Raw genomic sequence first — 12,809 nt, forward strand, 5'->3', positions numbered from 1 at the left:
ATACATTTTCATTGAGAATAGCAAACACCCACATATACCCTCACTCATCAGACAAGTCATTTACCAGAACCCATAGTTCACAACCTATCACATGGTGGTGGTCTGGTTTGTGGCTCACTTTGTCTGCATGCTCTCTTTTCTTCTAAGAATGTCACTGTTACGTTAAGCAGCTACATGCCCCGCTGGATATGGGTGTGTCTCAAAGGAGAGGAGGAAAGACTGGAGTCCTGAGAAGTGTTTACCAAGTCACTCTTAAGTACATTGCCAGGAAGGTGAGAAGGTGCTACCTGATCATCACACATTTCCTGTTTGTTCTGGGTAAATAAAGAAACTGACCAAAACTTCTAATCTGATTTAACAACAGATTTTTTTTTTGCCCGTACGAGACACTATCAAACCATTGTGCTCACTCTGGGAGTCTCTTTAAAAAAACTAATGGACCAATCAATGCTATTAACCATGCCTCAAGGTAACCTCCATGACCTTATGTACAGTATGTGGACACCTGCTCGTAGAACATCTCATTCCAAAATCATGGGCTTTAATATGAAGTTGGTCCCCCCTTTACTGCTATAACAGCCTCCACTCTTCTGGGAAGGCTTTCCACTAGATGTTGGAACATTGCTGCAGGGACTTGCTTCCATTCAGTCTCAAGAGCATTAGTAAGGAAAGGGCACTGATGGTGTGCAATTAGGCCTGGCTCGCAGTCAGCGTTCCAATTTCATCCCAAAGATGTTCGATGGGGTTGAGTCCAGGGTTCTGCGCAGGCCAGTCAAGTTCTTCCACTCCGATCTCAACAAACCATTTCTGTAGGACCTCTTTGTCATGCTGAAACAGGAAAGGGCCTTCCCCCAAACTGTTGCCACAAAGTTGGAAGCACAGCATCATCTAGAATGTCATTGTATGCTGTAGCATTAAGATTTCCCTTCACTGGAACTAAGGGGCCTAGCACGAACCATGAAAAACATCCCCAGACCATTATATTCCTCATACACCAAACTTTACAGTTGGCACTATGCATTTGTCCGTCGGACTGCCAGAAGGTGAAGTGTGAGTCATCACTCCAGAAAACGCGTTTCCACTGCTCCAGAGTCCAATGGCGGCAAGTTTTACACCACTTCAGCCGACGCTTGGGATTGCACATGGTGATCTTAGGCTTGTGTGTGGCTGCTCGGCCATGGAAACCCATTTCATGACGCTCCCGATGTGCAGTTCTTTTGCTGACGTTGCTTCCAGAGGCAATTTGGATTTCGGTAGTGAGTGTTGCAACTGAGGAAAGACAATTTTTGCACGTTATGCGCTTCAGCACTCGGAAGTCCCGTTTTGTGAGCTTGTGTGGCCTACCACTTGGATTTCGGTAGTGAGTGTTGCAACTGAGGAAAGACATTTTATTTTGCACGCCCAATTTTTCAGTTTTTGATTTGTTAAAAGTTTGAAATATCCAATAAATGTTGTTCCACTTCATGATTGTGTCCCACTTGTTGTTGATTATTCACAAAAAAATACAGTTTTATATCTTTATGTTTGAAGCCTGAAATATGGCAAAAGGTCGCAAAGTTCAAGGGGGCCGAATACTTTCGCAAGGCACTGTATGTGTGTGTGTGTGTGTGTGTGTGTGTGTGTGTGTGTGTGTGTGTGTGTAGGTAAACATTCAACCTTTAGATGAAGAGGACACCACTAAACTGAAGACAAGCTCCAGCCCCACCAGTACTGGCTGGTCATTGTAATTTTCATCCCCAGGGTCCAGTGGCCAGCAGGCCCAGTACACCTGAGATCAATGCAGGAGATATTCCTCACCTCTTTCTTTGGACAAACTTGTTTGCTTTGCTCCATGCAGAAATCTGAGCATAACAGCCATCTGATAGACATTGTGTATTCAATTTTTCTTTGCCGGTCTCACATGTTTGGAATGTGGTAATCCTTCTGCATGAGTTAAATGGATAGTATTCCTCACCCTTTGACTATTACACAGCACATCAAATAGTGGATAGACCTTGGGTTGACTCTACAAAGCCCTGTTAGGTGTGTTCGTTAGACTGTTTGACATGTCCCCGTATCATAGTAAATAAAAACTGCTCTCTCCATCATGCATCATTAACATGGCTTTCATCTCTGCCAAGAAAACAAACCTCTGCCAAAAATGCTGTTCTGTTGAATAGAACTTCCCCTTTACAATCCTGTTATAGTGTGTAGCCCTTTTTCTATTACAAAATTAATCAAAGATATGAATTCAGTGTTTTGAACAGATGTCAAATAAAAAGGGTGTCAACTGAGGACTACAACTGGAATTGATTACCTATCCTAATATTTGCAAAGATGATCTTTATCCCGAATAAACCTAATGCAATCACAACAGCTGTCAGTGCACATGTTTGTGTTGTTGACTTTGGGTCTGTAAGGAGCTGAGGGGGGCAGACTCCTCGTGCCCCCAGGACATTTTAACGGTGTTGGTCTTTGTCCTGAGTGCAGATCCACAGATGTTGCTCTCCATGGGTTTATGATTATGATGTGGCAAATGACAGAGTCCAGTCTGTATCTCTCCGGAAATGCTCTGACCCTGTTTCAGGATGCTTTTGACATAAGATACTTGTGTCAGAGACGGCTGTGATGATGGAGTCAATCCTTTATTGCTATGTTCCATGGCTCATTCCTGCCAGATCTGGCAGCACAAATGTCAGTGTGCTTTCCACTCGATTTACACCATAAACCTCTCACCAGCCTATCTGTCGTATGGAAGCAGGTAAACTGCTGCTCGTGAAGACTGTTCCAGGGATTTCCTTGGCCATATCCTACCATCACTGTAAAACCATCACTGTAGTAATCCATCAAGTCTTTTAGGATCAGGTGCAGCAGGCAGCAGCACCCACACAATATGCCAGGTGCATCCCTACCAGTGAATCAGGCTGTCTGATTCAGACAAATAGCTGTGAAGTGCTCTCAACAAAGACATTGCCGTTGTCTGCAACAGGCGACCGACAGGGTTCAATCAATGTATCCATCAGAGAATGGGTAGAGAGTAATGACATTCTCCCTCTTCGTCTGTCATTTTATGCCTTTTACACACTGGGACTGTCACATTTCTTATGCAAATAGAATACACTGCATGGTATTATTTTTAAAGTAGCTTTTATCTTGACATTTTAGTTTAAATTATTTTACCATCCTTCAAATTTGAATCACATCATGGCAAAAAGCAATATGACTTGTTTCATTCATTTATGTAACTCTCTGTTACATATTCTAAAAAGATCTCATTCAAGATTCAAGCCTCTGAGACATGACTAGCTGTATTTCATTGATGGACATCACAGCAGGGAGAATTTACTCAAACAGCTTAGTCACCACCCTTTTAGGAGCTGGCACGGGGCCCAGGAGGACTACCTCAGGGGAAGGGCTAAATTTGACTCCACAGTACACAGTCCTAATCAGCTGCATCAAAACAATCATTAACTGAGCTCCAGCCTGCCTGTCTACCTGCCTCTCTATCTCTCTCTGTCTACTCACAGACCAGGGAATCGCCTCAGAAACAGACAGACCAGGGGACTCACCTCAGGAACAGACAGACCAGGGGACTCACGTCAGGAACAGACAGACCAGGGGACTCACGTCAGGGACAGACAGACCAGGGGACTCACGTCAGGAACAGACAGACCAGGGGACTCGCATCAGGAACAGACAGACCAGGGGACTCACATCAGGAACAGACAGACCAGGGGACTCACGTCAGGGACAAACAGACCAGGGGACTCACCTCAGGGACAGACAGACCAGGGGACTCACCTCAGGGACAGGCAGACCAGGGGACGCACCTCAGGGACAGACAGACATACCAGGGGACTCACCTCAGGGACAGACAGACCAAGGGACTCACCTCAGACAGAGGGAGAGATTCACCTCAGAGGATCACCTTCCTCTCACCCTTATTTTTCTAAAATAGAATTGAACAACTACTCTGGACCTCTAGACCTCCACAAACTCAATACAAACAAGACCTCACACATAGCATAGGACCACACGTAACACAGCGGAAGACTTGCAATGCATGCTTTACACTGCATCAGGCTCTGGCAAGAAATACAAAACCACACAGAGGCATGACACAGTCTAAGGGAACCCTTGCCCATGGATCCTCAGAAATGGCTATATTCTGGAAAGTAGAGTGCAAACAACAAATCTTTACATATAGGACAGCTGTTTTATCTTTATACTGCTTTGTCCACAAATTGTTTGTCTCATCTCAATTAGCTACATTCAGTTGTATGTAAATATCAAGAGGAAGATCCTAAACAACCTGATGATTGGGTAATCTATGTGGGAGATTACACATGTTGCGTGGCACACTGTTCATTAGCTTTATCCTATTTTGTTTACCTGTTAGAAACACGCAGTTATATGGCTGTGGATGAACAAAATTATTTTACACTTTTTATGAAGGTAGCATGACATTTGCCAGCAAATAACTGAATTTATGTCATTTCGTTCAGTTAGTTTTCTTTTACAACCCAAGCAGTAATTTGAAAAATAATGATCAGGTTACAATGTTGAAGTAAGTATTGGATGTGAAGTATGATATGAGTTTGTTTCGGCTCCACAGGTGTCAATGTGTTACGTTCTATACATGCAATGGCTTATTAATGGGGCGTGGGTTGTAAACCCAAGCCATTGGCTGTAATTTTAGTGGTGTCATCCCATAGAGCGTGAGGGAGGGTAGAGGCCTCTGGCCGAGTGTGAAGAGTGTGTGGAGGAAGCCATCTGCTCCCGTTAATGGTTCATTAGTCAGGCTGCCCTCTGATCAGCAGGTACACTAGGCCTGCCCCTTAGTGTGATAATATATGTTACATTCCTTATTAAAATTAGGGGTGATGGATGGCCATGTCTATGTTTGAGTTTTTACAAAAAATGATAGTCCCACTAAGCGCAAACCAGATGGGATGATGTATCGCTGCAGAATGCTGTGTTAGCCATAATAAGTGTGCCTTGAATTCTAAATAAATCACAGACAGTGTCATTAGCAAAGCACCCCCACACCATCACACCTCCACCATGCTTCACGGTGGGAACCAGACATGCAGAGATCATCCGTTCACATACTCTGCGTCTGAACAAAGACACAGCGTTTGGAACCAAAAATCGCAGACCAAAGGACAGATTTCCACTGGTCTAATGTCCATTGCGCGTGTTTTTTGGCTCAAGCAAGTCTCTTCTTATTGGTGTCCTTTAGTAGTGGTTTCCTTGCAGCAATTCGACCATGAAGGCTTGATTCACTCAGTCTCCTCTGAACAGTTGATGTTGAGATGTGGAAGGTAACTCTGTGTCTTCCTTTCATGTGGCGGTCCTCATGAGTGCTAATTTCATCATAGAGCTTGATGGTTTTTGCGACTGCACTTTGAAGAAACTTTCAAAGTTCTTGAAATGTTCCGGATTGACTGTCCTTCATGTCTTAAAGTAATGATGGACTGTTGTTTCTCTTTGTTTATTTGGGCTCCCACGTGGCGCAGTGGTCTAAGGCACTGCATCTCAGTGCATAGAGGTCCCTGGTTCAAATCCAGGGATTCAGGGACCTTTGCACAGTCCCTGGTTCAAATCCAGGCTGTATCACATCTGTCTGTGATTGGGAGTCATATAGGGCAGCGCACAATTGGCCCAGCGTCATTTGGGTTTGGCTGGGGTAGGCAGTCATTGTAAATAAGAAGTTGTTCTTAACTGTCTTGCCTAGTTACATATGTATTTGAGCTGTTCTTGCTGTAATATGGACTTGGTCTTTTACCATTAAGAAGGAAAGAAATTGAACAGATGAACTTTTAACAAAGCACAGCTGTTAATTGAAATGAATTCCATGTGACTACCTGATGAAGCTGGTTGAGAGAATGCTAAGAGTGTGCAAAGCTGTCATCAAGGCAAAGGCTGGCTACTTTGAAGAATCTCAAATATAAAATATATTTTGATTTGTTTAACACTTTTGCTTATTACATTATTCTATATGTGTTATTTCATTGTTTTGATGTCTACACTATTATTCTACAATGTAGAAAATATAAACTAATTAAGAAAAACCCTGGAATGAGTAGGTGTGTCCAAACTTGGACTTGAACTGTATATATTATTGTTGTGATTGTGTCTTTTCCCTAAAGTAGTGCTGTTGATCATGATACTCCCAGCGGTGTTTACCTTCCCAGAAGTCCATAGGTGTACTGTGAATCTGCCAGCAGTAATGTGATCTCGTCCTGTTGCATGGCTATAGCACACTCCTCCAGGGCCTGTGTGTCAAAAAGCATTGTGTTACCCACAGCTCCCTCACTGTTAATGGTTTATTTTCACACATATGAAGAGTTATTCATTTACCTCGCATACATTGAAACACTACAGAAATATAGAACACCAATGGACAATTTCTAGTTCTGTTGTGTTATGGCTACACTGAGACCTATAGCTATCACATGTACATTCTCTGAAGGATAAGTCCAACCCTGTGTTATGCTTAGCAAATGCAGTTGTGTGTGACAGGGTGCAGGATAGGTGTGTTGGAACCTGTCCTGTCAATCAGAATGTCTTTAGATCCCACCTGGTTGACATCTCCCTCTCCGATGACGAACACCAGTTTACGGTCTTTCTCCACCACACTCCGATCCTCCAGCACTCCCTGCATTTTGACTGTGACCTCCTGACCCCAGGCTGGGTGCTCAGCTTTCTGGGGGCCAGGCGCCAGCACCTTCTTCCTCAACAGGCGGTCATCTGGGAGAAGGAAGGATCAAGGGACGGACAGAGAGAAGGAGGAGGGTGAAAGAGGTGGCAGAGGGTTAATCTGCTTGTTGTTGATCAAAGAGGCACTTGGATAAAAATAAAAATAGGAAAGGGCATAATGTCATGTAATACAGTTTAAATGAAACAGAATTTCATTAATTAAATTGCCATGACCACGAAGAAACATGACTCAAAAAAAATTCTGTCAAATTTGTTTGCATGCAAATTACAGGCAGTGCCACAACAATTGACAAACAAATGTGTTTACAATAGAACAACAAAGTTTGCCATGAGTGCAATATTGCTTCAACAAAGAATTTCAATATTCCAACATAATTGCTTAAATGTTTTATGATGATGACTGTATTGAATGAGTAACATACCTGTGATGTCCTCCCAGTCTTCAGCCAGGAACAGCTCCTCAAAGCTGGAGGAGATCCACTGCACCATCTCATGGTCTGGGAAGAGACTCTCCTCTGAGCTCTCCCTGTCCTCCACAGACTCTGTCTCGCAGAACCTCACTGTTTTTACAAAACTGAGGGTCTTCTTCAGCTTCCTCTCTTCCACACAGGGGGTCTCTGTCTTCTCTGGGACAGGGAAGGTGTTTAATGTAGTGCCAGCATTACCTCCACCCTGGCATTCTATCCTTGGGTCTCCCTCCCCATGGGGCTCCGTATCTTCTTGCTGAGGCCCATGGGACAGTTCCTTCTCTTTCTGACTGTCCTTGTCACCAGGACCTGTGTAGGCCTGCTTCAACTCTGGCTCATTGGTCTCCACAACCCGCTTCTCTTGCTCTCCGGGGCAGAGCTCTGTCTCCATCTCACTACAGGGAGCAATGGACACCATCTGTAAAGGCCTCCAAGAGAGATGATCTTCCTCCAGCCTATCTATCCCCACGATCCCTGCCTGGCCGGTTGATTCTGTAGTGTGGAAGCAGTCGTTCGGTCTAGTTACGGCTGAGAGGTGCCTTCATCCATTAGCGACGGTCTGTAGTTTTTATGAAAACCGAAATCCACATAAATTCCTGTTAAATCCAATTTAAAAACATCCATAACCAGCCCCAAATCCCGGTTGCATCAATTGTTTTCCAGAACTTCCAGACTGTGTATAACTAGAGCTATACACAGTCACACCTCAACCTCCTATCAATCCTGCTACTCCTTGTTAGCCTACATATTCCAGAGAGTTAGGAGCAACAAGAAATTATCAATGGAAAGAAATTGTACAACAAATGAAGCACATTCGGTCAGCAGGCTTGCGCGGCTGTAATCTGTAGGATTAGAAGAGTAAAATCTAATCTTCTTGAAAGTCTGTAAGCTTCTTAATGACTTCATCGTGCTGCTCCATCATGCCGTTTCCATAAATGCTTTCCACCAATAAGATCTCAGGGACTGCCGTCTTGGGTTCAGTTTTGTTTTACTATGTGGCACAATATCTTATTTTCCCTTTTTAAGTAGACAAGTGTTAAGAGGGAGACCTAGAATGGCCCTGATGACCTGTATGAGATGATGGGTGCTTTTTTTATTGAGTTGAGTGGATTTCCCTTATTATACTTATCAGCAACAATGTACGCACTTTCTTTCACTGATTTAATCGTCTAATACGTTTGAAGGGAAAATCAATCAAACAGGAACATTTTGAGTGGCACAATCTAGATATTACTATAGGATCTGGGGATAGTATATTTCTACAAACAGAACAGGTTTTTCTAGGGTTGCCACATACCTTCTGTGGAAGAGGAACCAGTAAACAACACTTTCAAGACAAGACCGGGCTCGGTCCTTTAGTGACTAGAGTGTATTATCTTAATAACTCATGGCATGGCAGCCTTCAACCAATATCAGTATACACAGCCCTCAATTTAAAACGCACTCACAATTTAAATGAAAACAGCTTTTGTTTTGAAACAATGACAAATGTTTGTTGTGTGCATTATTTGGAGTGTCTGTTAGATATCCCCTGGCACTGTGTCAACATAATATAACATCTTTGTTTTATTCCTTCGGATAAAGTTACTGAGAGATTGCAGTAATTGAATAAAGTTATTAAAAGCTGCTTTTTTGAGTGTGTGTCATTGCTGTTTCTGGTCATGTCGCAATAGGAAAAGTGAAACAAAAATATTCAGACTGTCATGCCTAAACTTAAGACCACTTTCCCAATTTGACTGAAGGTAAAATGAGCCATTCAGTGAATAATTTAAAAAATACATGTATATATATTTCACCTTTACTTAACCAGGTAGGCTAGTTGAGAACAAGTTCTCATTTACAACTGCGACCTGGCCAAGATAAAGCAAAGCAGTGCGACACAAACAACACAGAGTTACACGTGGGATAAACAAATGTACAGTCAATAACACAATAGAAAAATCTATATACAGTGTGTGCAAATGTAGTAAGATTAGGGTGGTAAGGCAATAAATAGGCCATAGTGGCGAAATAATTACAATTTAGCAATTAAACACTGGTGTGATAGATGTGCAGAAGATGAACGTGCAAGTAGAGATACTGGGGTGCAAAGGAACAAAATTTAAATAACAATATGGGGATGAGGTAGTTGGGTGGGCTATTTACAGATGGGCTGTGTACAGGTGCAATGATCGGTAAGCTGCTCTGACAGCTGATGCTTAAAGTTAGTGAGGGAGATAAAAGACTCCAGCTTGCTATGGTTATTTACCTGAAATGGGTATTGAGATAGACAGGTTTACACGTATAGCTGAACTAAATGCACTAAAGAAGGCCAATTCCAATGCCAAGTGTCTACTTTTTGCTGTATTCAAATAAATTTAAATGATAAAATAATGTGTGCATACTATGTATTTTGGTAGTTTGTGTGGAAGCTCAACACGAGGAAAGCTTTTTAATAGTACCTACAGTATATATGTTTTTATGACCCCCTCTGTTTAGCCCCAACCTCCTTAACACTGTTGCACTGCAAAACATCTTCGAACAATTCACTGAAAGGACCCTGAACATGAGACTAACATACACCTGTGCAAGAGCCACACTTGCATTCTATGATTCCTTAATACCATCACTATGAATCCTTAATACCGTCACTTGAGAGTTTGGATTTGGGTTGTTAAATCTCCTGAGGTATATTGTCCCACATAGTAGCTACAACCGACAAGAGCATTCACAGTGATAATCTTTAGGGTCTGAATTCAGTATTTCCTCTTACATTATTGTCAATAGACAGCATACTGCACTGTACACTATATATTTGCTGTGATAAGTGTTGTTGATATAGTCTGGTTCAGATAGTCATAGAGAACCTCAGACAGCCATATGCAATTAAAGACTCCATTTGTGACTGTGAGAGAGCTCCTTATTAATCCAAGGCCTAAGCATCTTGACTGTTAGGGATTATGCCTTTAATTAACCCAAATTCCCTCGTTTTTCATCACTGTCCGTTTCACATCATCTGTCTGCGAGCACGGGATTGGCCCTCCAGATCAACAGAATATATTTTTGCATTTTTAATCTAGTTCAGAATAAAATTGTTTTTTAAATATTTTTTTCTAGATTTCATATTTCCATGGTTTTCAATGTGGCGATTATTATGACTTCAGGGCTGTAAGAATACATTGGATCCTAGGTTATAAACACATTTGTTTTTTATTACCCAATAGGGAGATGATATTCTAATAATCATCACATGAAATATAGTAATAACAATGATTATGATTCATTATTTTTTACAATAGAAGCATACCAAAACATAGCATTTATGTGTCACACAAGCAATCTTTCAAAAGATTTTGATGACATAGAGCCAGTAGGCCTATACTATATATTCAGCATTTTTTCTGTGATAGGTCTACCTCAAATTGCTTTCAGTCTATTAGAGAAAGGCTCTCTAGATGGGGGTATATTTTAACAGAGAGCTTTTCCTCCTTTTCTTTCTCATTCAGTAGGAAGAAAAGATAGCCTATGCAAACATTCTTCTAAATTAACCTATAGTATGACATTGCATGTTTTTGTTTTGATATTATAATAGCAAAGACATGTTCGTGAAGTGTGTGCGTGTGTGTGCGTGTGTGACGTGATCACGGCAACGCATGCAATGTTAACTCCGCCTCGGTCCAAGTGACGTTTCACAGAGAATGTCGCCAATTTACCTCAGTTGTAGACATGGCAGCGCTGAGACAGGAGCATCGGTATGGACTCTCCTGTGCAAAAATCAACAAAAACGTTCAAAATAAAACTCTGTATCACGTCAAGCTAACTGATACCGCCATTCGAACGCTTGAAGCCTACCAAAATCTTAAGGTAAGTCCCATCCGATTTAATTTGCTCTTGCTTGGGTGTTTGTTTAATTGGATACTCCGACTATAGTCTAATCGCAATGAAAAGAGGTAGACCACTGGGTAAAAAGTTCCATCAAGTACTGAAAGTGTCAGCGACCTAGTAGCCTATCGTTTATTGTGCTTGTTGTACACTGCGAACACTAGGCTATGTATGGTTTATTGATCGATGGCATAGTTTACAGTTTTAGTAGTCTATGGTTGTTTGATTATATGGGACCATAGAAGTTATGCCACAGCACCCAATACACAATTTGAGGTTGTTTTAAATTGCTTTGAAAATGTCCTCCGATTGCTTTAACTTTCATTCGTGTGGTGCATGGCCTCTGTGATCATTGATGTTTCGAAGTAACATATTTTATGTGACTTAATAGTCCAAACATCTATTCGTCATTTAGAAACACAAAGAAATAATGCTTAGAATTTGAAAATAAATAGCGCAAGACCATATTTATGCTCTCATCAGCGAAGTAACCTATCTGCGAATAATGGAACTCAACATTCATTGTAAATTGTAAATCTATACAGCAATCGTGTTACTTTAAAAGTAAAATAGCCTACATAAGCTGGTTTCTGATAATGTTGCAGTTTATCAGTTTGAAAAATGTGTAGCCTAATAACCGAATGCCTATGTGACATGGATAATATGCAGTAAGCATTTCTAAGTAACTGTAGCCTAGCCTATGTGTTTTTTTGGAGATTAAAAATTCCTTTGATGCCTGTTGTCAGTGGTAGAAAAAGTACTCAACTGTCATACTTGAGTAAAAGTAAAGATACCTTAATAGAAGTTACTCAAGTAAAAGTCAAAGTATCTGGTTTTAAATGTACTTAAGTACAGTGGTGGAAAAAGTACTACATTGTCATACTTGAGTAAAAGTAAATGCTGTCAATCAAATTCCTTATATTAAGCAAACCAGATGGCCCACTTTTGTTTATTTTCATTGAATTTACGGACAGCCAGGGGCACACTGCAACACTCAGACACAATTTACAAACGCAGCGTTTGTGTTTAGTGAGCCTGCCAGATCAGAGGCAGTAAGGGTGACAATGTGTTATATTGATAAGTGTATGAATTGGACCCTATTGCTCTCCTGCCTGAGCATTTGAAATATAATGAGTAGTTGTGGGTGTCAGGGAAAATGTATGGAGTAAAAAGTACATATTTTCTTTACAGATACCCCCCCCCAAAAAAAAAAAAAAAAACTACTTAGGTAGTACTAAGTATTTTACTTAGCCTACAACAGGCAGTTGTGTAGTAACTATGAAAAGTAGGGACAACTTGGATACCTCTACAGTCAATTGCTGTAAATCTGGACAGCAGTTGGATGGGGCCCTGTCAATATCACCCCAACCCCCGAGTCCGTTGTTGTTTGTTGGGTGGCGGGCGGCAGGGAAGTTTTGTTGCTGTTCTCTTGTGCATTGTTTTGCCCTTTAAACGTTTAGAAGCCCGCCCAATTCCAGAGGTCATCGGTCCATCAGGTGGTGTTAAACTATGGGTTGCATTTCCCAATGAAAATGCATGGCAACTCCCACATCTGCTGTAGTGACATGAATGTAATCAGATACAAAGTGTATACAGGGGTCTGCTCTCTTTTCAATAGGCTTTTTACAAGTCAAGTTTTTAACCAAATATGTATAGCTCATGTACAACTACAGTGTGGGGTTTAGTTCATCATGCTTCTTCACAAGGTTGTTAAGTCAGGTCATTATCAGTTTCTGTGGGTTTCACTCTGTATGAGTAAATGAAGTGCCAGCCCGTAAT

The 12,809-nt window shown here is 41.5% G+C and overlaps 2 protein-coding genes across 2 annotated transcripts in view; one reads left to right on the forward strand and one right to left on the reverse strand.

Annotated features, from left to right (window-relative positions):
• Nucleotides 1–8,261, reverse strand: part of LOC112218602 (peptidyl-prolyl cis-trans isomerase FKBP8) — a 52,065-nt gene extending 43,804 nt beyond the window's left edge. The window contains exons 1-3 of the mRNA XM_024379525.2: nucleotides 7,125–8,261; nucleotides 6,563–6,732; nucleotides 6,169–6,257 (exon numbers count right to left, since the gene is read on the reverse strand). Coding sequence (XP_024235293.1) covers nucleotides 6,169–6,257; nucleotides 6,563–6,732; nucleotides 7,125–7,587 — 722 coding nt within the window. The 5' untranslated portion in view covers nucleotides 7,588–8,261. The remainder of the gene's footprint in view (nucleotides 1–6,168; nucleotides 6,258–6,562; nucleotides 6,733–7,124) is intronic.
• A 2,588-nt stretch (nucleotides 8,262–10,849) lies between these two features.
• LOC112218603 (RNA polymerase II elongation factor ELL2) overlaps nucleotides 10,850–12,809 on the forward strand; it is a 39,815-nt gene continuing 37,855 nt past the window's right edge. Inside the window, exon 1 of the mRNA XM_024379526.2 lies at nucleotides 10,850–11,012. Within this exon, the coding sequence (XP_024235294.1) occupies nucleotides 10,875–11,012 (138 nt within the window). The 5' untranslated portion in view covers nucleotides 10,850–10,874. The remainder of the gene's footprint in view (nucleotides 11,013–12,809) is intronic.

This window comes from Oncorhynchus tshawytscha, linkage group LG19 (assembly GCF_018296145.1).
Source record: "Oncorhynchus tshawytscha isolate Ot180627B linkage group LG19, Otsh_v2.0, whole genome shotgun sequence".
NCBI classification, from domain to species: domain Eukaryota; kingdom Metazoa; phylum Chordata; class Actinopteri; order Salmoniformes; family Salmonidae; genus Oncorhynchus; species Oncorhynchus tshawytscha.